General features: G+C 36.6%; 1 protein-coding gene across 6 annotated transcripts in view; it reads right to left on the bottom strand.

Moving 5' to 3' along the window:
* The window catches only part of RERG (RAS like estrogen regulated growth inhibitor), a 160,738-nt gene that overhangs the window by 27,499 nt on the left and 109,219 nt on the right, over window positions 1–24,020 (bottom strand). For 4 of the 6 annotated variants that reach the window (XM_069581268.1, XM_069581269.1, XM_069581271.1 and 1 more), the window contains exons 3-4: window positions 10,437–10,493; window positions 855–928 (exon numbers count right to left, since the gene is read on the bottom strand). In XM_069581268.1, the coding sequence (XP_069437369.1) occupies window positions 855–928; window positions 10,437–10,493 (131 nt within the window). The remainder of the gene's footprint in view (window positions 1–854; window positions 929–10,436; window positions 10,494–24,020) is intronic. The other 2 variants (XM_069581273.1, XM_069581272.1) reach the window with 1 other exon arrangement.

The raw sequence follows: 24,020 nt of genomic DNA, 5'->3' as shown, positions 1-24,020 counted from the left end.
GTGGTCACCACTATTCCTGGAAGGGCTTCGCTTGTGGCTCAGCTGGTAAAGAATCCGCCTGCAATGCGGGAGACCTGGGCTCAATCCCTGGGTTGGGAAAAACCCCTGGAGAAAGGAAAGGCTACCCTCTCTGGTATTCTGGCCTGGAGAATTCCACGAACTGTATAGTCCATGGAGTTGCAAAGAGTCAGACACAACTTAGCAACTTTCACTTTCACTTCTTTCATCTCTTGGGAACCAAGCCTTCCTTCCTATAAACTGTTTATAATTTCAGAATTGACTGGCTGCAAGGCAAATGTATATTAGTTTCATTTTAAAATAAGTTGTTAGCATTCAGTGATGTGGCTCAAATCTTTAATCTGATGTGATGAGATTTAGAAAGAATATTATAGAAAAGATTCTTAAAATATTCTGAAAAAAGATTCTAAGTTTATATAAGTCAAGAATATAAATATTGTAGATTTCTTTAAGATTCAACTTATATATAAGCATATTAAGGGTGCTGAGAACTTTTCCAGTAAAGATATATATTTAACTTGATCAGAGTATTTCAAAACACATTAACCATGAAAACCTAACATTAATACCTTGTGATCTCCCCATAATAGAGGTGAGCAATTATACTTTAGATGATAGCATATGAATGTTAGGGTATTTTCAAAACCCTTTTGGAGCACTGAGTAATTTATATGAGGACACATACATAAGCTATTGCAAATAAACTAATATAAAGCATAACTAGATAAGTCTTTAGGCATCATTAGTTAACCATAGAAAAGTGTCTTAATTCTGTTCATGTTATGCACATCTCATTTTTATTTATCCAGAAATATTAGAGCTGAATTCCTTTTCACCTGCCCAGCAGTATCTAGTATCTCCATGGTGACAACTTCATCATCAATGGTTGCTTGGTGTCGGTAGGTTGATTCTGAGGGAATGAGCAAAATGAAGGTAAAATGGTAAATAAATGCATAATTAGATTTGATCCTTGAAATTATAAATTAGTCTCCAATGTATACCTGTTTCCAGAGCATTAAAAAAACATGCAGCCTGAGGGGTGGGAGAAGGTGCCATTTTTATACTCTTAAGTTCTTAGGAGTAACAGATTCTAATATGGGATCCACAGACGCTCAGGATATAGCATGAGAGATTCCCTTTTTCTATTATTTTATTCTCCTGTGAGGCAAGCTTTCTAATACCCTTTTCTCTCTAAAATGAGACTTCCACATCCTAAAAAGAGAAAGTGATTCCCACAAGGGCATTCTATCTTGAGACTCCTAAAAATACAGTTTATGGAATTATGTTAATTCCCGTTCCTAACAAGATGGCAGACAGACAGAGGCTGCTCATTTCCATCTAGACCTCCACTCTAAGAAAAAATTAAACATTAGAGGGGGGCAGATCGCTATTCATGTAAAAACGACTGTGGAAAGCTGGCAGGAACCCTTGGGGCGGTTGAAGTGGTTGGACCCGGGTGTTCAGGGATTGTTAAGGAATGGTCACCCACAGTAGAGGACCGAAGAAGAGAGAGAAAAAAGCTGAGGTAGAGAGGCTGCTTAGTACCAGTTGAGGCTGGTGGCTCAGACAGTAAAGAATCTGCCTGCAATGCAGGACAGATTGCCTGCAATCAGATCTGTGTTCCATCCCTGGGTTGGGAAGATCACCTGGGGAAGGGAAGGGCTCCACACTCCAGTATTCTTGCCTGGAGAATTGCATGGACAGAGAAGCCTGGAGAGCTATTGAGTCTACAGAGGTTGCAAAGAGTCTGGCACGACTGAGACTAACACTTTCACTTCAAGATAATATCAGAGTAATCTTCAAGCTCTGCTGGGGTCAGAAGTCAGGAAGAATACAACCACTAGGTGGCTCTGAGGGTTCTGACATGAAATGAAAACCAGACATTAAAATGGTGTTGCTCTATATGAAAACGAAACAAATGACATAAAGCACTCCATACATGATTGACTGAGTTGATGAAGTTCAGGGTGAAACATTCTCCCAGAAATTACTAGCAAGTGATAAAAAGAAGGAAAACATGAAAGCAAAATATAAGAGGTATGGATAATAGAAATAGACATGTTATTTTCTCCTATAAAATGAGCCTCAAAGAGAGAATAATATACATAGAAGAGTGGAAAATAGTTGAAGCTGAGGTTGTAGCAATTGAGAATTTCCCAGGACTAGAGCCACTGAACGACTTCACATTAAAAGGACTATAAGTATAGAACAGATAAACAACATGGTTCTACTGCATAGCACAGGGAACTACAGTCAACATTCTGTGATAAACCATAGTGGGAAAAGAATATGAAAAAGAATGTTCACATATGTATATCTGACTTTGCCAGACAGCAGAAGTTAATACAGCATTGAAAATCGACTATACTTCAATAAATATAAGTTTAAAAAAAGGACTGACAGGACACACAAGGGGAAAAGCCCCAATTTCGACCTATTACAACAAAATGTAAAGATATCAATGACAAAGAGGGAAATTTTTGAAGATCTAGAGGAAAAAAAAGCCCATCACCTACAAAAGCATGTGACTCAGATTGACACTGGACTTCTCATCAGCAAAACAGAATTCAAAATCTTAATGGAGTCAAGCAAAGCGACAAAACTATACCAGAAGCAATTCAGAACCACAATTCTAGATAACACCAAAATATCAGGGTGGAGATGAGGGAACAGACCAGAGGCAGGTTTGAGGGAGTTAATGTACTTGTATTATTCCAAAGGATGATATAATAAAAAGGTATTTAGAACAGAAAAAAGTGAACAAATTATTCAACTCAATGTTTAGAAGAGGAAAACAAAGCAAATTCAAGAAGATATGAGAAAAGTAAAAGAGAAAATAGCAGAAAAAATTAGATAAGCAAAAGCAAAAGCATGGCACTTGAAAACTTTAAAAGAAGTAGGTGGGGGGAGAGATAAAGATCAGAGAAGACTAGTAAATTAAGAGAGAAGATGAAATCAAACAAAATGAGAATAAAAATAGGAAGTAATTACACATTCTGATGAAATAGAAATAAAATAATGTTATGAACTGTATACCAAACAAATTTCAAAGCCTGATTAATTCTTTGAGGAAAAAATGCACAAGTTGGTACAATGAGAAATAAGACACTTAACTAGGTCAATAGCCTGTGAAATTTAAATGATCACTGTAGATTTCTTATGAGAAAAAATGACTACCCAATTGGCTTTATAGATTTCTATTAAATATTAAACAAGTTGTTCTAGGGGGAGAAGAAAGGATAGCTACCCATTACATGAATTCCAGCAAGAAATATTAGAAAAGTAATGAGAAGAGAAAAAAAATGTAGGTTCATTTCATTTTTGAACATAGATTCAAAAATTCTAAAAAAGTAATATCCAGTTGAATCCAACAGTATAATAAGAAAAATACATCATAAAATAGTAGAGTTTATTTCAGGAATACAAAGTGTTTATAACTATCAGTGCAATTAACACATTAAAGAACTAAAGAAAAATCACGAGTACCTCTATAGGTAGATCTATAGCATGATAAAATGTATACAAATTTAAAATATGTGCATATATAGAATTTAAAAAAATATGTAATAACTAACACATACTGCTTACTCTTTGAACACAAATTGTTCTAAATGCCTTACTCATGTTATCTTATTTATTCTTTATATTTTATGAAGTATGTAATACTATCAGATCTATTTTATGTGAAGAAACTGAGGCACAGCAACATTTAATAAGTTGCCAAAGGTCACACAGATATTAAGTGGTAAATGGTACAGTTAAGACTGGAGCTCAGAAGACTGGCTTTGGGAATTTAGACTTTGAACCACTGTGCTAAGTATCAACCATATTAGACTATATGCCTTTGGGAACAGAGGAAGACACTGGTGTCAGAATAGGGGATGCAGGAAAAATAAAGTGAAAAAATAGAAAGCCTTTACATATGCATGACGTGGTGCTAGGAATAGAGCAGCATGATTGACTTAAATATTAACTCAATTATTTGCCCTTGAAGTACTCAAGTTACTAACCAATCAACCAACTAAATAAACCTAGAAATTTCTTTCCTACCAGGGTAACTGGTAAGCCATTGCTTTTATTTTTTCCTATAATCTATCCACCTACCTATTATCTATTATCTATCTATCTCATGTTTCTTTCTTCAACTCATCAACTATCTTACAGTTCTTTCTTGACCACAGTTTTATGTTACTTTGCTGTAAATCTAATCTCCTACTCAAAATACAAACCACAAAAAGGAAGCTTAGCTAAGCAGTGTAACCTAGCCATCATCGTATGTGATGATCATTCACAAAGGCACAACACACTGCAGATGTATTTTCTGAAAAATAAAAGTTTAAAATGAGTTATGTTTGTTTTATTTTTTTTAGACTCCACATATCAGTGATAGGATATAGTATTTGTCTCTATCTAACTTATTTCACTAAGTAAGTCCATCGACGTTGTGGCAAATGGCAAGATTCAATCCTTTTTTCATGGTTGAGCAATATTCCATTGCCTGCATGTGTACAATTATATATCTCACATCTTCTTTATCCATTTATCTGTCAATGGACATTTTAGGTTCCTTCTTTATTTTGGCTATTGTAAATAACTGTACAGCACAGAGAATATAACCAATATTTTATAATAACTATATAGTGTGTAATCTATAAAATATCAAATCACTATGTTGTGCACTTGAAACTAATATAGTTTTGTAAGTCACTATTTGTCAATTTTAAAAGAAATGAAAATGAGATTATGTTCAATATATTTTAATAAGTATATTTTACATTATCATCATTCTCCTGTAATACGTAATCCTTACAGGCTATGTATGATTCTCAATTCTAGATCATTCCACTCCCCTCTGTTATGTTAAATGGGAGATTACAGTTTTGTATAATTGAATGCTCTAAAGTACCACTGACAGCCACTACTCATTTCTAAGTGTTCTCTCAATTATTTCCTTTTCATCTTCTGGGCACCAGTCTGAAGAGGAGAAGCCCAGAGGGCAGTGCACATGCTAGGATCCATGCCCTTTTTGTTTCTCTCTCCACTGCTCTGCTGTGACCTTTGTGCTGCTTTCCCTTTTAAAGGACTGGCATCAGCCCTGGAGCCTGGAAAACAGAGTTCTGGGCTTTAGTCCATCTCTTTGCACCACAAGTTGTCTGACAGACAGGGACATTTTTCTGAGTTGCCTCCATGCTAAATAGGATATGTATTACAACCACAGAAGGCCACAGTAGGGGGGAATAAAATATAAAGAAAATGGTATGAAGTTGTGTGATTCTTTGGCTGTTTGTTAACTGAAATGAAAACGATGAAAGGCAGGAAATAAGGGAATGTTGGCCACAGACAGCAGTGGGAGGCAGCAGTGATTTCATCTAAGCTGAACACTGGTTTCACGCCATTTGAAGAATATTTTCTTTAAGTCCCTTCTCTCTCTCTCTCATTAGGAATTCATGGCTACATGTAAAACAGTGGAAATATTGCTTACAGAGGCAAAATGTACATCGGTGTGCTAGCTTTTCTGAAAATAATTCTAAAAAATGCACTAAGTACTGTTAGAATGGAATGAAACTCTACTATTCATTCTGGAAGTTAAGAAAAAATGTGTAAGTTTTTGTTAAGGAAGTTAAGCAAAAATGGAGAATGGAAATACTTTTCATTCATACTCACAAAAAAATGATCATTTTAGTCTTTTTTTCTTGAAGGATAAGGGGATGATTGTTTAAGAGATGCTTCAAAATGAACCAAATATTGGATACTGTAAGATCAACAGTTGGCATCACCTATTCAATGGACGTGAACTTAGGCAAACTCCAGGAGATGGTGAGGGACAGGGAAGACTAGTGTGCTGCAGTCCATGGGGTTGCAGAGTCGAACATGACTTGGTGACTGAACAACAACATCAACATTAGTTTCAAGATGGAATTATGGAGCTGGTGGTGGCAGTAATTTAGTTGTGATGGATTTTTTGTGACCCCTGGACTGTAGCCTGCCAGGCTCCTCTCTCCATGGGATTCTCCAGGCAAGAATACTGGAGTAGGTTGCCATTTTCTCCTCCGGGGGATCTTCCTGACACAGGGATTGAATCTGGGTCTCCTGCATTGCAGGTGGATTCTTTACTAACTGAGCCACCAGGGAACTCCAAGATGGAATTGGGCTTATTAAATATATATCTCAAGTTCACTGTATATGAGAGATACATGATTGAAAACCTGCATAATTTCATAAGCTGAAGTATATTTTTCATACGAAGAGAAACTGATGCTCAAAGGAATGTTTCATGCCATTAATCCTTTTACTAATTTAGCTCTTTTGCAAATTTCAACATATTAATATGGACATTTGGCTAGTGCAACAACAACAACGGTTAGTAATGTTGGTTTGTGCTAGAGTGGGAATTGTACTAACTGGAGTTCTATTGCTGATCTAACCACAAAATAGCCACATAATCTTGGATAAACTGACTTCATTGGACTTGTTTTATTATTTGCCAAGTGACGATCTCAGAGATCCTTGCTGTGCCAATATTAACCAGTTCTTAGAGTTGGCTAAGAACCTCTGCTTTAGTATCCAGTTGAGACAATTTGTTCTGAGTGTATCTCTTTCTTAGTATGAGTTTTTCCAATCAGAGGGAACTGTAATTCAGGTAGGGAGAACCAGTCACAAACTCAGAACACCAGTGGGTCCAATATGTCTCCCACTTCCCACTCTCATTTGTGTCTGAGCCTTAATCCATTCAAACAGAGTACAGTGCTTCCTAAGCAGTAATAGTTTCCCCCTCTCTCTCTCTCCAACTACCTGCAACACACATAGGTGTGCACACACACACAAGCACACATACACACCACAACTGTACCTGATCTAAATCTTTGTATTTTCTACCACGATCAGCATTTTCTGAAGGTAATATGACTCTGGGAGGTAGAGACTGAGCTCTTTTTTGGAATCTGAACAGGACACAGAAGCTGTTCTGCACCCAGAAAACTGCTGCCACTTCCATCATGCAGGGAGTTTTCTTGGTTAGATGGTCCAGTCCCAAATTCTATAGGCTTCAGTGTATGTGTGTCTGCGCGTCTGCGTGTCTGTGCGTATGTGCTTAGTCATGTCTGACTCTTCTCCTCTATCCATGGGATTTCCCAGGTTTGAATACTGGAGTGAGTTGGCATTTCCTTCTCCAGGGGATCTTCCCAATACAGGGATCAAATCGGAGGCTCTGGTGTCTCCTGTACTGGCAGGTGAATTCTTTAGCACCACCTGGGAATGGGTAGTTTTTAAAGGCAATTCACAGAGCACCTCTGACCTCTGACAAAGATTTCACTGGTCCATGGTGAAATGAGAAAATTTTAAGGAAAAATAACATTGTCCAATGTCAAGGACTGATTTTCTTCTTAGATTATATCCTTCACAACACATGGATGTTAACAATAGTTCCTTCTTATATGAAAATGGAAGTGCCACTAGAATTTTTAATTCCCCCTCACCCTCTGAGCCCTCCATCTGTAACTAGAATTCCTATGAGAGTTCCTCTCCTTAAAAAAATAAAAGTTTGAAAATCACTTGTGCTTATACTAGCAAACAATTTCTTTACAGAATTATTTCAGAGCAATAGATTCCAGGGCTGTTAATATGCTGAAGGATGTTCACAGTCTTCAGTTTCTGATGGAGCAAAAGTTCTGTTACAGGTTGAAAAACAGCACTATGTTTTCGAGGATGGCTCTGGACTCAGAATTCAAAACTGTTTTTACAAATAAGATACTTTGTTTTCAAAGGTAGCTTTCCTTTGGGGTGGTGGTCTTGAAACTCTCTAATAGTATGAAGTTATGCCCAGGAAGGGCTTCCCAGGTGGCACTAATGGTAGAGAATCTTCCTGCCTACACAGGAGATACAAGAGACTCAGGTTTGATCCCTGTCCATAAGATCCCCTGGAGGAGTGCATGGCAACCCACTCCAGTATTCTTCCCTGGGAAATTCCATGAACAGAGGAACCTGGCAGGCTACAGTCCATAATGTCGAAAAGAGTAGGACATTACAGATGTGAATTAGCACACATGCATGCTTGCCCAGGAAATGCTTGGTTCATCTTGAATCAAACGGATTGGAACTCCTCTAGGCTAGAACATTAGTGACTTCTTGTATATGAGTGTACACATACACACACACATCCAGTTTCCACGGTGACTGAATGAAAGCCTCACCTGGGAGTGAGTCATCTATCTGATACGCCTGAAGGCAGATGAGCCCCCTTGTTGCCTAGCAGCTGCAATTCTTGTGGAGCAGAACAGTACAAGGTCACTCAATAAAGTTTCATTATTCATAGTGAAGGAAGCCCATGGTACAAATAACTGGTGCAGGAGATTTCTATTAATAGCGTTTGTTTTTCAGAAGGAATAAAACCAAAGGGAAAATGGTTGACCTAAGACTAATTAAAAAGCAACATTAGTTACCAGAACAAATCTCAGACAGCATTCAAAAATTTTTAAGATCATCTTTTAGAAGCTTCATCTTTTGTTGAGTTGTACCGGTATAGATAAATAAAATTAGTATTTTTGTATTAAACTCCCATAAATCATTAAGGCTCTCAGGGGCTATAATCTTTATAAAGCTTATATAAACAATAAAATTATAAGAGGAGGGTAAGCATTTACATAAATGGGTTAAACAATAGATAATGATTTTTTTCAAACCAAGTACAATGTTTTAGATATAAATATATCATCTTAAGATTAAATTGTGGCTATATTAAAATGATGCAAAAATTATTGATGTTGAAAAACCTTTTATTTAAAAGTGAAATCAGAGAAGACTAATAAATGTAGAGACATGCTATTCTCTTATATTAAAAGAATGAATATCATAAAGCTGTGAATCTTCTCAAAGGAATGTATAATTTTAATGCAATTCCAATCAAAATTATTTCATGCTATGATATAGTTTTAAAAATTGACCTGAAAGAATAAACTAGAGATAGGAGCCAATATAATTTTGTTAAAAAGTAAAGAAGAAAGGCTTTCTCTACTGAGTATCAACATGTCCTAAGGAACATGCAGTTATCAAAAGAGTGTGGTACTGGCATTGGATGTGAAAAGCAAATCTAGAATTGCATCCTTGGGTGCATGATTCCATGTATTTTTAAAAGGCAGCATTGAAAGTAGTGGGGAAAGGTGGAGATAATTTAGTAAGTCATAGGAGGACAACTGGTCAACTCTTTGGGAAAAATGCTGCATCATCACTTTGTACTTCTCACTACAGTGAATTCTATAGACTAAAAAGTTAGAAATTAGATAAAATATAAGATCAGTCTCTACCCCCTTTCCTGTTCAGTTTCCCTTCATGGCGCTTATCACTATTTGACATATATTTGTTTACTAACTCTTCTCTCTTCACTAAACTGTAAGTTTAACAAAGCCCATGCTTTCCCCTTCTGCCTATTGGTTTATCCTCAGCACCTAGAATCATCTAACTCATAGGAGGCATTTAATACATATTTGTGGGATGAATGAGTGAAAGCAATGAAAGGAGCTCACAAGGGCAAAGAAAACCCCCTTTTAAGCTGGATGGTGTAAACCTGTATTAACAAACACAAAAACAGAAAAGAAACTGGGAATCATCTTTGCCCATTTCATCATTCTGAGTAAGGCCAGCTTGGTCTGGGACACTGCTCGGTAATAAAATGATGTATGCCTTTCCTTCTTCCTCTGGATTTCAACAATGTTGACCTTTACAAAACCAACTAGGGTCCCAAACCATAACAAACAAAAACTCAAAGGCTTAATTCAGAGTTAAACTTTAGCTCAATTTGAAACCCATGGATTTTCAGTGTTATTTTGAAGATGAGAACTAAATAGATTACCAGTAAGGACTCTGCTCTGGACTACAAAAAATACAGTTGATGAATACTTCATCCATCAATATTATTGCTACTTTCAAGATCTACAGATATCAACTTTTGCTTCTTTTTTATATTTTAAATAGGCTTAGATCGGATTCATTGGAGAGAAGAAGGGGGAAAAACATAGTTTATTTATACATTTTCCCAAAATGAGCATTCACAAGCTTTATATTACTATTATACTCTTCTCCCCATGCCCTTCTCTCCCATGCCCAATTAGCCATGTCCACTGCATCCTCTTTCTCCCACTAGAATGATGCTACATTTCCTGATGGAAGAGCATCACGTTGTACCCACTTCCTTCTTGTCTCCGGTTTGACCTGATTTCTTCATCTATGCATGAAAATCCTGCAGAGTTCTAAGCGCAGACAGCATACAACACACATCCATCTTCTTACAGGGCTCTTTGCGTGATTTGATAAAGCACTTCTCAAACGGCTGCAAGATGCTTAAAAATGTTGCAACAGAAAATGACATTCTCTCTTTCAGGTCAAAACTTTGATTGGAGAGGAGGATGAAATAAAATTTGACCTACCGAGGGTGGGATCATATTCCCAGATGAACCGTTTGGTCAAAAATCTCACCACAAGAGCTGTGGGAAAAAAGAACATTTCAATCAAATTTGTTAATTTTCTTAATAGCTTTTAACCCTCCTTCAGAAAGAGGAATAGCCCATAAAACTATATGTGTTTTATGGTTCCTTGGCAAATAAACTCAATATATCTATTTATGTTTATTCAAATATTTTAAAATTTCATATTGTGGCCTAAAAATTGGTATAATGTTTTAATGGTTTGTTGTACCTTAATGAACAGCTTAGATTTTTTTCCCTTGAATCTTGGAGTCGAAAACATCACAATGTGAAAATGCAAACATAATCAATTTTTAGCAAAACAATGAATTCAACCATACAGCATCACAATACTGGTGTCTAAAGTTTGAATACTGATAATGATTGATACAGGTCAGTTAAAATGTAATTATTTTTACTGTAATGAAAAGATATTTGTCGTATGCTGCTGCTTAATCGCTTCAATCATATCTGACTCTTTATGTGACCCTATGGGCTGTCCCGTGCCAGGCTCCTCTGTCCATGGGATTCTCTAGGCAACAGTACTAGAGTGGGTTGCCATGCCTTCCTCCAGGGGATCTTCCTGACCCAGGGATAGAACCAGGATCTCCTGCATTGCAGGCAGATTCTTTACCACTGAGCCATCAGGGAAGCCTCATTTGTATTACAAAACTATTCAAAATTAAGGATTTTATTAGTGAATCATTAAAGCCCATGAAAAGTAAAGCTGATGAGGTAGTTATAGAAAGAATCAGGATCTGGAATTATGCTAAGCACCTCACTTCCATGATCTTCTTGACCAGTACTTCATCTCTGTGAGGGAGGCACTAGGATTGACCCCATTTTTCAGATAAGGCAACTGAGGCTCTGAGAGGTTAACTGATTTAATTAAGCTCATCTAGCCAGTTAGTGGCTAAGCCAGGATGTGACTCCAAAAAAGGCTATTTCCAAAACCTGTAATTTCTCCATTGTCTACAACTGATTTTAAGGCCGAGGCCATCTGGCTAATACTTGAAGATGAGCCAGACAAAGAGTGATGCTGAGAGAGGTGGATTCTATTGTCCTTAAAAAACTGATGGGACAAATGCTGGACATTTTCTTAGACTTGTATTATAGTTGAAACAATGGCTTTTAATCTACAAAAAAAAAGTTTTTTTTTTTTGGAGGAGAGCATCACTGATACTTCGGAATGAAAGCTTTGGATTCTTTCCCTGGAGAAATGTATATACACACAGTCTAGTATATAATTTCAGCAGGCTCACTAGCCCTTTGAATACCCTCATGGTCTTCCTGGGATCTCATTGACCCTAACTAAAGAATCAGTGTTTACTGAAATTACATTATTTCTTTTTACTGAAATGCCCTGTATGTAGTATTCTAAAGATACTCCTTGGAGAAGCAAGACTATTTAATTGAAAGGCACTGTCAATCTTTCCTTTTCCTACAGCCTCTGTTAAGACCAACAGAGATATATACTCCCTACCACAGTGGCCTATATGAGAGAATGCAGTGCAAATAGCAATGAAAACTTCATGAGACAGACCACAAGGATACGTGGCTTGGCTGTAGACCGAAAGCTGCAATGTTCTTTCCAACTACAGAGTGTGAGGCTGGATTTGAGCCAAAATATTTGCAGTGCCAAAAGTAGCAAGGCCACTGACCCTATGGTACTTCCCACAGTGCATGTACTTGTGGTTTTATCTTCAATTTGCAGAGTCTGTCACCATCCACTCTCTTGAGACTGAGTCATTTAAAATTTTTTTTGTGTGTAAGAAGTAGAAAGCTCTAGACAGAATTTTTCTGCTTTTCAGTTGTCAGTGGTAGTAAACATAACTGCCTGCAGTATTCAAAGCATTTCAAAGTTTTGTTGTAATAGGGAGGTTTAGCTTGAAAGTTTGTGACTAGCAAAATACATTTATCTGGCATCTTTAAGCATGAGCTATTAAAATTAACAAAATTTCTCATACAACTGAAGTTCGAAGTACCCTGGTTCCTAGACCATTTACACTTTAATAATTTTTCAAAGAAATCTTTCTAAAACATTTTAGACATGCCATTACCTTTCAAAACCTAGTATACTGAATAGAACTAAATCATTTTAAATGTCTAGATCTTAGTAAAGAATCTATTAGTGCCCTGTGTAGTTGTGGAAATACTTCTAGAAGCTGCAGAGTGGTAGAGGCAGAACAATTCTAAAGTGCTATGGCTTTTGAATGATTTTAATTTTTTATTCTATAAATATATTTTTCATATTGTGTGTGTTCTCAGTCATGTCTGACTCTTTGCAAGCCTATGGACTGTAGCCCACCAGGCTCCTCTGTCCATGGAATTTTTCAGGCAAGAATTCTGGAGTGGTTTTCCATTTCCTTCTCTATGGAGTCTTCTTGACCCAGGGATTGAACCTGTATCTCCTGGGTCTCATGAATTGCCAGGTGGATTCTTTCCACTGAGCCACCTGGGAAGCCTGCATAACATGTGATAGGCATTTAACACACAGTAGGCAAAAGGAGAAGAGGGCAGCAGAGGACGAGATTATTAGATAGCATCACTAACTCAATAGCTATGAATCTGAACAAACTCCATGAGATAGTGAAGGACTGGGGAGCCTGGTGTGCTGCAGTCCAAGGAGGGGGTCCCAAGAAGTTGGACATGACTTAGAGATCAAACAACAACAAATCATCCAGTAAACAACTGAGACAAAAGATTTTTGAACATACCAAGCTTATATTCTACTAGAAGACAGATTAAAAAAATAAATAATTATATAGTCTGTTAGAGGTGATATGTGCTAAGGGATGAAAGAGGGAGAGTAAAGTAAGGGGGATTCCACGCTAGGAGATGAAGGTGTGAGAGTTGCTATTTAAGATTGGGTAACCAGGGTAATTCTTGCTGAAAAGGTGATAGAAGAAAGAGATGAGGGAATATATGTGGGGGGAATAGCATTTCAAAAAGAGAGAACAGCCATTGAAAGGTCCTAAAACAGGAATATGCACTTGATATGCTCAAGGAACATTAAGCAAGCCAGTATGACTAAAGTAGAATGAACAATAGCGAGAAAAGCTGATTAGATTATATCTTTCAGTCATGCTTTCCCCTTCCATAAATCTACCATCAACATCACCACCATCACCACCCTCACCACTACTACTAATAATTAAAACAACTAAAATGCTTCTTTGTTATTATCATCATTGTTATCATTTTACTTGATTCCTTCTCTAGAATGTATATTTCATGAAGGCATGGGATCTGCTTTGTTCACCACTATTTTCTAGTGTCTGGCACATGTAGACTTAAACATACTAATACTTGCTGAATAGAAGAAAAAAAGATGTATCAATTCACCATTCACTCTTCTTAATAGTTAAGTAATAATCAGTCATTGAGAGAAAAGCAGAAAGATTAACCCAAGAGAATTTATAGCAGAATCATGCTATAATGTTTTCCTAAAATGTCATGTAAATATACAAGCTGAAATGTCTATTTTATGATGCTTATACAGATTACATTTCTTAAAGTTTATTAAAACTATAAAATTGATCTAATTATCTTTTAAATATTCTGTGGTTTCCATCCCAACAATCCCGAGCAAAGGTCTTCTTTTGATGTAAAATGGTGGTATTGATAATAATTACTTCCACTAAGAGTATGACATATGGTTTTGTTTGTTCCTAAGTTTTAAGGTTTGACATATTTGATTAGTTACAAGTAAGTCTCTGTATTAGAAAATATCTTATTTTCTTCCTATTGCCTTGAAAACCCATACCTTTCCACTAAATAAGTAAAAAATCTCTAATTTAGAGAGCAACATTTTCCTCATTTTGTCTAAATTATAACCTACTTGAATAATTCTTCTTTCAGTTCAGTTCAGTTCAGTTGCTCAGTCGTGTCTGACTCTTTGTGATCCCATGAATTGCAGCATGCCAGGCCTCCCTATCCATCACCATCTCCCTGAGTTCACTCAGACTCACGTCCATTGAGTCGGTGATGCCATCCAGCCATCTCATCCTTGGTCGTCCCCTTCTCCTCCTGCTCCCAATCCCTCCCAGCATCAGAGTCTTTTCCAATGAGTCAACTCTTCTTTACATGTGGTTTATTTTTGGCATTCCTGGCACTGAATTTCATAATTATTAATGAAAGCTAGTTTCCAATGAAATGGAAAATTCGCTAAGTAGAATTTGATCCAAAGACATATTATTAAAAGTGACATCAAGGTAATAAATAAATAGGATAAAAATTCTGGTTAAAAGCAAGAGCTAACAGGTAAAATTTCTACTGAAATTTTTTCTACTATTTCTTTTGAAATAGTCAAACTATTTCTAAAGGTTAACAAGGCTGAGACAGTTATTCAAAATAATTCCTGATGTCATTATCACAATGAAGCAGACATCAGAAGTATCAGCTTTGAGGATTAGAATAATGTTTTTAAATGAAAAATGACTGGATATAATCTATGCGATAAACTAGCTTTTAAAAAGAAATGAACTTTTCAAAGTAAATGAAAACTAACACCCATGATATTCTTCCACTCTAAAAATAGTTAAGAGATATCCTCAGAAGACATTCAGAAAGAACTTTCAAAGGTTACTTTTTGAGCTCATATTCTTTATTTTATTTTATTTTTTTCATGTTAATTTTTATTTTTTATTTTTATTTTTTTTCTTTTAATTTTAGTTTTTTATTTTTTAAATTTTAAAATCTTTAATTCTTACATGCATTCCCAAACATGAACCCCCCTCCCACCTCCCTCCCCATAACATCTTTCTGGGTCATCCCCATGCACCAGCCCCAAGCATGCTGCATCCTGCATCAGACATAGACTGGCGATTCAATTCACATGATAGTATACATGTTAGAATGTCATTCTCCCAAATCATCCCACTCTCTCCCTCTCCCTCTGAGTCCAAAAGTCCGTTATACACATCTGTGTCTCTTTCCCTGTCTTGCATACAGGGTCGTCATTGCCATCTTCCTAAATTCCATATATATGTGTTAGAGCTCATATTCTTTAAAGAAAAGTCCTGTTATATCATTATTTTTCACTTATACAATCATGAAATAGCCTAATTAACAAGGTATCTGATACAATTGTATCATAGACACTTAGGTGTACTCAACTCCCTAAATATTTGTGATCATTGTCATTTCTATATTCTCTTAAAGATGTATTCTTCTAATACCTATCCAACTCAAACTCTTCCAGAAAATTGCAGAGGAAGGTAAACTTCCAAACTCATTCTATGAGGCCACCATCACCCTAATACCAAAACCTGACAAAGATGCCACAAAAAAAGAAAACTACAGGCCAATATCACTGATGGACATAGATGCAAAAATCCTTAACAAAATTCTAGCAATCAGAATCCAACAACACATTAAAAAGATCATACACCATGACCAAGTGGGCTTTATCCCAGGGAGGCAAGGATTCTTCAATATCCGCAAATCGTGTAATTCACCACATTAACAAATAGAAAAATAAAAGCCATATGATTATCTCAATAGATGCAGAGAAAGCCTTTGACAAAACTCAACATCCATTTATGATAAAAACTCTCCAGAAAGCAGGAATAGAAGGAACAGACCTCAACATAATAAAAGCTATATATGACAAACGCACAGCAAACATTATCCTCAATGGTGAAAAATTGAAAGCATTTCCCCTAAAGTCAGGAACAAGACAAGGGTGCCCACTTTCACTGCTACTATTCAACATAGTTCTGGAAGTTTTGGCCACAGCAATCAGAGCAGAAAAAGAAATAAAAGGAATCCAAACTGGAAAAGAAGAAGTAAAACTCTCACTGTTTGCAGATGACATGATCCTCTACATGGAAAACCCTAAAGACTCCACCAGAAAATTACTAGAGCTAATCAATGAATATAGTAAAGTTGCAGGATAAAAAATCAACACACAGAAATCCCTTGCATTCCTATACACTAATAATGAGAAAATGGAAAAAGAAATTAAGGAAACGATTCCATTCACCATTACAACGAAAAGAATAAAATACTTAGGAACATATCTACCTAAAGAAACTAAAGACCTATATATAGAAAACTATAAAACACTGTTGAAAGAAATCAAAGAGGACGCTAATAGATGGAGAAATATACCATGTTCATGGATCAGAAGAATCAATATAGTGAAAATGAGTATACTACCCAAAGCAATCTATAGATTCAATGCAATCCCTATCAAGCTGCTGCTGCTGCTGCTACTGCTAAATCCCTTCAGTCGTGTCCAACTCTGTGCGACCCCATAGATGGCAGCCAGGATCTGCCGTCCCTGGGATTCTCCAGGAAAGAACACTGGAATGGGTTGCCATTTCCTTCTCCAATGCATGAAAGTGAAAATTGAAAGTGAAGTTGCTCAGTCATGTCTGACTCTTAGCGACCCCATGGACTGCAGCCTACCAGGCTCCTCTGTCCATGGGATTTTCCAGGCAAGAGTACTGGATTGGGGTGCCACTGCCTTCTCCTACCAATGGTATTTTTCACAGAGCTAGAACAAATAATTTCACAATTTGTATGGAAATACAAAAAACCTCGAATAGCCAAAGCAATCTTGAGAAAGAAGAATGGAACTGGAGGAATCAACCTGCCTGACTTCAGGCTCTACAACAAAGCCACAGTCATCAAGATAGTATGGTACTGGCACAAAGACAGAAATATAGATCAATGGAACAAAATAGAAAGCCCAGAGATAATCCCGCACACCTGTAGACACCTTATTTTGAGAAAGGAGGTAAGAATATACAATGGAGAAAAGACAATCTCTTTAACAAGCGGTGCTGGGAAAACTGGTTAACCACTTGTGAAGGAATGAAACTAGAACACTTTCTAACACCATACACAAAAATAAGCTCAAAATGGATTAAAGATCTAAATGTAAGAACAGAAACTATAAAACTCTTAGAGGAGGACATAGGCAAAACACTCTCCAACATAAATTACAGGAGGATCCTCTATGACCCACCTCCCAGAATATTGGAAATAAAAGCAAAAATAAACAAATGGGACCTAATTAAAATTAAAAGCTTCTGCACAACAAAAGAAACTATAAGCAAGGTGAAAAGACAGCCTTCAGAATGGGAGAAAATAATAGCAAATGAAGCAACTGACAAACAGCTAATCTCAAAAGTATACAAGCAACTTATCCAGCTCAATTCCAGAAAAATAAACAACCCAATCAAAAAATGGGCCAAAGAACTAAATAGACATTTCTCCAAAGAAGACATACAGATGGCTAACAAACACATGAAAAGATGCTCAACATCACTCATTATCAGAGAAATGCAAATCAAAACCACAATGAGGTATCATTTCACACCAGTCAGAATGGCTGTGATCCAAAAGTCTACAAGCAATAAATGCTGGAGAGGGTGTGAAGAAAAGAGAACCCTCTTACACTGTTGGTGGGAATGCAAACTAGTACAGCCACTATGGAGAACAGTGTGGAGATACCTTAAAAAACTGGAAATAGAACTGCCTTATGATCCCACTGCTGGGCATACACATCGAGGAGACCAGAATTGAAAGAGACACGTGTACCCCAATGTTCATCGGAGCACTATTTATAATAGCCAGGACATGGAAACAACCTAGATGTCCATCAGCAGATGAATGGATAAGAAAGCTGTGGTACATATACACAATGGAGTATTACTCAGCCATTAAAAAGAATACATTTGAATCAGTTCTAATGAGATGGATGAAACTGGAGCCTATTATACAAAGTGAAGTAAGCCAGAAAGGAAAACACCAATACAGTATACTAATGCATATATATGGAATTTAGAAAGATGGTGACGATAACCCTGTATGCAAGACAGCAAAAAAGACACAGATGTATAGAATAGTCTTTTGGACTCTGTTGGAGAGGGAGAAGGTGGGATGATTTGGGACAATGGCATTTAAACATGTATAATATCATATAAGAAACAAATCACCAGTCCAGTTTTGATGCATGATACAGGATGCTTGGGGCTGGTGCACTGGGCTGACCCAGAGGGATGGTACGGGGAGGGAGTTGGGAGGGAGGTTCAGGATTGGGAACACGTGTACACCTATGGTGGATTCATGTTGATGTATGGCAAAACCAATACAATATTGTAAAGTAATTAGTCTCCAATTAAAATAAATAAGTTAAAAAAAGAGAGAATTCAGCGGAAAAGTGTTTTAAATGGCTAGGTCAGAATTTTTAGGATAGGAAAAGAATTTCTGCTTCAATTGAGAGTACTTCAAGGAATACTAATTTTCACCTGCCATTTTGGATAACTTTTGAACTTGCCATTGACCCTGGTAACACACTGAGTGAAAATCCTTGACGTCATATATATGCTAAGATGGTGCTTATTATCTTGTCTGTTTACATCATAATGAAAACTTATTAGGAAGAATATGTGTTAAGTGATGTATGTGGTTTTTGTTTGTAACCTGCAGGACTTTCATTAAAAAATATATTTATTTCCAAATTGTAAAACCAGGTAACTTTTAAATAATTTTAAATGACTTTTTACAAGAGTCTACTAAATTTAGGACAATTATTTCACAAAGAATTTTAATCATTCTGTGAAAAACCAAAAATTTTGTTATAGGAAAAGAAAGGAAATATGGGCAATATTAGCACAATCAAAGTCCATTCTGGGTTATAAGTATTTTTACCACTTGTTATCTGAATTTTTTTTTATTCTTTCGCAACCATTTTTTCAGTGTTTAAATGAATATAAAAGATTAAAAACCATGAAAAGACATTATAATAAACCTACACAGTATCTTAAGTGTGAAACGTCTCAATATTGTAATGTATAGAAAATAGAATATCTCTTTTCTTCTTCCTCCTCCTCTGCACTTCATCACGCTACTTACAATGTAACCACTTGGCCAGCAAAAATGAGAAGAAATGGTGATTACCAAGATTAAATGGGTGGCAAAAATCAATACTAAATTGCTTTCAGCTTGAATTTTGTGATATATAGGGAAGATATCACAATAAGTAAAGTATTTGAAAAATAATGGAAAAGGATGAAAGAATTCAATACGACTTCGGAATTGTTTTCTCACTCTACTAAGCACAACAACAATCTAAACAATATCATAAAGATTATAAACAGAAAATAGTCAAAAAATAGTGCAGTTTTTGTCCATATTGTTATCAAGTTTTATTTATTGAGTATGTGCTATGCTAGGTTGGTGCTGTGCTATATCTTTACATGTGTATCTTTACTCTTCATTGCTCAATAGCATGGGACACATATAGTATAGGATGTGACTATGCATATAGATACACTTATATAGGCATATAGGTAATTTCTTCTACTTCACAGAAGAAATTGAAGCTCAGATTAGTTACATTCCTTCCTGAAATATGTACCAACTCCTGTCTGACACCAGGAACCATATTGTTTCAGTGGTCACCCTCATTCATTCAATGGATGATGATGATGCTTCTTTTTTTTAAATACAGATGAGGAATTTGCCACTGGAAACTCTTATTGGTGGCCTCCTCTTCTGTTACTAAACTCTTAATTTGAAAAAATTTCTGGGAGAAAGTTGTATGTATTTTACATATAGGTTCCATTTTGAAGAAAATACATTATTTAGTTACCTAATACTGCTTTTGCGACAAAAAAGGGATCAAACCTGTGGTGAAAATAACGGCTGGAAATGTCTCTAGAAGAAAGTGAGTTTCTAGACACATGCTTCTGAATTTTCCTGGGCTTCTTTTATTACTTCTGTGCGAAGCAGTGACCCACTGTTTTCATTCTAAGACACAGACCATGCAATCATCCTCATGGTATATTTTGCTAGATCTGAATGTGGTTGGTTGTTGTTTTTGTTGTTTGGTCACTCAGTTGGGTCCAACTCTTTGTAGCATGGACTGCAGCAAGCCAGGCTTCCCTGTCCTTCACTGTCTCCTGGAGTTTGCTGAAATTCATGTCCATTAAGTCAATGATGCTGTTCAATCATTTCATCCTGTCATCCCCTTTGCCACCTGTCTATTACAATTTTACATACAATGCAGAGATCCTCACTTATTTTGAGTGTTCTGTAAATGATTCAGGGCTTCCCTGGTAGCTCAGTTTATAAAGAATGCTCCTGCAATGCAGGAGACCCCAGTTTGATTCCTGGGTTGGGAAGATCCCCTGGAGAAGGGATAGGCTACCAACTCCAGTTTTCTTGGGCTTCTCTGGTGGGTCTGATGGTAAAGAATCTTTCAGAAATGTGGGAGACTTGGGTTCAATCCCTGGGTTGGGACGATCACCTGGAAAAGGGCATGACAACCCACTGCAGTATTTTGGCCTAGAGAATCCCCACAGACAGAGGAGCCTAGTAGGCTACAGTCCATGGGGCCACAAAAGAGTCAGACATGACTGAGCAACTCAGCACAGCACATAAATAATTTCAGGTTGGTCCTTTAAAAAATTTTTTTACCCTGGAAAGTCCAAAGAAGCTAAAATCTAGTCAGCATATTATGTAGGTAATCCAGAATGGAACTAAATCAAAGAAAGGGATATTGAAATATGTATCTAGAAAGCAATGAACTCATAGATAGTTACTGCTCACCAGAGCATTTCTATTTGGAGTAACTAGTGAAGTATCACTTCCTCTTTCAAGTTTTCCTTGACTTTTCCAAGCCATAATCTCTGCCCATGGTGATATGAAATTGTCATTTGTTTCTTCTCTATTATAGAATGTGTACAACTGCCATATAAAATATTCACTTATATTCCTGTATGTCTTACAAATTGTGAATAATCTGATGTCAGAGATTAAGCCTTGTTCTCCTTTGTCTCTTCGGGCTGGAATACTGCCTGATACATAATATGTGCTCAACAAATATTTAAAGAGATGAATGAGGAAATGATTAAAATCTGGATAAACTATTTGACCCCCATATTACTACTGTACTCGTCAGTATTCTAGTGTGCTTTTATTATTTGCAAAAATCTTCTTTACAGTGGAGCTTCCATTGACTATAAGGCATCACTTCTCAGGTTCAATGCCTAGTTCAGATGCCTATTGAAAATCTGATTGGTCATCCTTGAGACCCACCAGGTCCCTTCTTTTGGGCCAGAGGGACCCATTGTCCTAGACCTCATACTACCATCACCCTGAGTTTAACTCCAAACCTTCAGTGGTCATAAGCTTCAGAGAAATAAAAATGAGCTTATTTACAAAAGCAGGTTGAGTTCTACTCTAGATCTGGGTAAACAGCTTATTGCTAAATAAATTAATTTTGTAGAACTCAGTACCCAGTTAATAACTATATGAGCTGTTGGATTAAAGTATATATACTTTTAGGAACACCATTAAGTAGATTTTAGCTATTATTTAAATAAAGACATTAATGGGATTTCTGGAATGGTAACTACCAAAAGGGAGTTCATATTGAATATTGACTACAAGCTTATTTATTTCTCATAAGCACTCTCAAAAGTAGGAATTCATGTTCCTATTTTACACATAAGAGACCTGAACTGAAAAGTAATAAACATATCTATTTTGCAGAGCAGGCAAATGACAGAACTGGATTGAATCGGGTTCATTTACTCTAAAATGCATGCTTTTTCTAATGTCCAATATTTACCACTATATTTTAATATTTCTGTGAATATGATTTAATTCTGAATGGTTGAAATTGTTTTCCCTATGAGCTTACATCTGATGAAGAAGTATGCTTTGAAAAGTGCATTTTTTGACTAGATTTCTTCATCCAGAGTGGAGGGAATATTGACCAGAAACCATGGCAACACAGAAAGAGAATATGAATTTCAAGATGCAAGAAGGAAACTTTTACATAAATAAGATTTTTGTTTTTCTCTTGAAAAGGTCTTTAAAAGATGCAGCAAATGGAAAAAAAACAGGTATGTAATGATACAGACATAAATTAATATGTGATAAATGACTGTTTTCTTGCTCGTTTCCTCTGACATCAACAAGTTCCTTCCTTTCAGCAATGCAAATGGGGTGTCAGGGAACATGGTAGACAGCAAAGAGGACAGCACAGAAAATAAGATGCAGTTCCTGTTTTTAAGAAGCTGAGAATTTGTACTTTTGCATATTCCAGGAAAAATCAAAAGACAGGCAGTTAATTTAGAGTATTGTCTAATTTGAGTCCTGTTATGATGCCCAGGTAAATGAAAGGAGGCCAGACTGAGGTGAGTTTAACCAACTTAAGTGCCTCAAAGTGAGAAAGCCTTGTGTTTTCCAGAAAGGAAAGTGTACAAGACAAAATCAGAGTAATATGTATAAATTGTCAATCCTGTGACTGCTTCTGTTCCATCTTCAAGATGGATGGGGTTTGGCTAAAAGGTAAGAGGAAGTTCAGTTTCATCTTTTTCCTCCCTCCCCTGGGCCTCTATCATCCTCCTGTCAATTTAAGCTTCCAAATCGAATTCCCCTATACTCCCCACCCTCATCGCACCTGGATCTGACACTTCTGTACCTTACTCCTGGGTCTGTCTTGAACCACCAACCCAAGGTTCATGTTCTTCGTTTCAGCAGTCTTCTCTTTCTATGACTACACTAACCTCCCCCAAGAAACATGGGCCACTGTGCCTCAAATCAAGGAGAAAACTATGCAAATCTCAGCAGAGACTTGATCTAGAAAGACCTGTGGGGGCCAGCACACTTCTTTGAAATCTGGGCTTAACAGTTGTAAGTGATGACTGAAACCAAGAATATGGCACTGTGGAATCTTAGGACCCTTATTCAAAGGAGCTAAAAGCGCTTTCTGAACTGAGAAATTTAACTGGAAAGGGATGGAAATAGGCTGGACTGGAAATGAGATGTCAAAAAAGCACCAGAAAATTGTGCGACTTGAAATGTCAGGTTGTTTTTTTTTTTTTTTGTAAATTTTATTGAAGTATAGTTGATTTACAATGTTGTGTTAATTTTTACTGCAAAGTGGTTTTGTTATACACATTTATATATTCTGTTTTATCTTCTGAGATGTCAGATCTTACAGAGGGGTTCAGAGCAAGGAATGTATACACAGAATTCAGATTTCAGATAGAATTACTGATATCTAAATTTAGTAATTTTCAAATGCTTCTCCATCTGGTTTTCTCATTAAGTCTTTCTCTCCTCCCCACAGATATGAGTTTTAAACACATTTATTTCATCATTAAATATTTATTGATCACTGTGCTAGACATGAAAGAAAGCAAGATTGAGAGGATTCCCTAAGCAAGATCTTTGCAGTGACTTCATATTAGACCTAAATTGAGAGCTGAGTCTTGGATGAATTAAAAGTTTGCTAACTTAGGGAGAGCACTGTGAGCAAAGAGCATCATGCTCAAAGGCCTAGACATGGGAGACTCTGGTTGGTTTAGGAGTGCAAGCGGTTCAGGGTAGGCTGAGTGGTATGTGGGTGGAACTATGTAGGGGGTAGTTTGTGAGGTTCTTCAGAGACCAGTCTATGAAGGAGCTTATATACCACATTGAAGAGCTTGAATTTTACTCTGAAGTCTAAGGGCACACAGATTCTGAGTAGAAAGGTGGCCTAATTTGAGCTGGTTACCTATAGAAATTGTTCACTGACTA

This window comes from Ovis canadensis, chromosome 3 (assembly GCF_042477335.2).
Source record: "Ovis canadensis isolate MfBH-ARS-UI-01 breed Bighorn chromosome 3, ARS-UI_OviCan_v2, whole genome shotgun sequence".
NCBI lineage: Eukaryota > Metazoa > Chordata > Mammalia > Artiodactyla > Bovidae > Ovis > Ovis canadensis.
The sequence above is the reverse complement of the archived record's forward strand: the minus strand, read 5'-3'. Positions and strand labels throughout refer to the sequence as shown.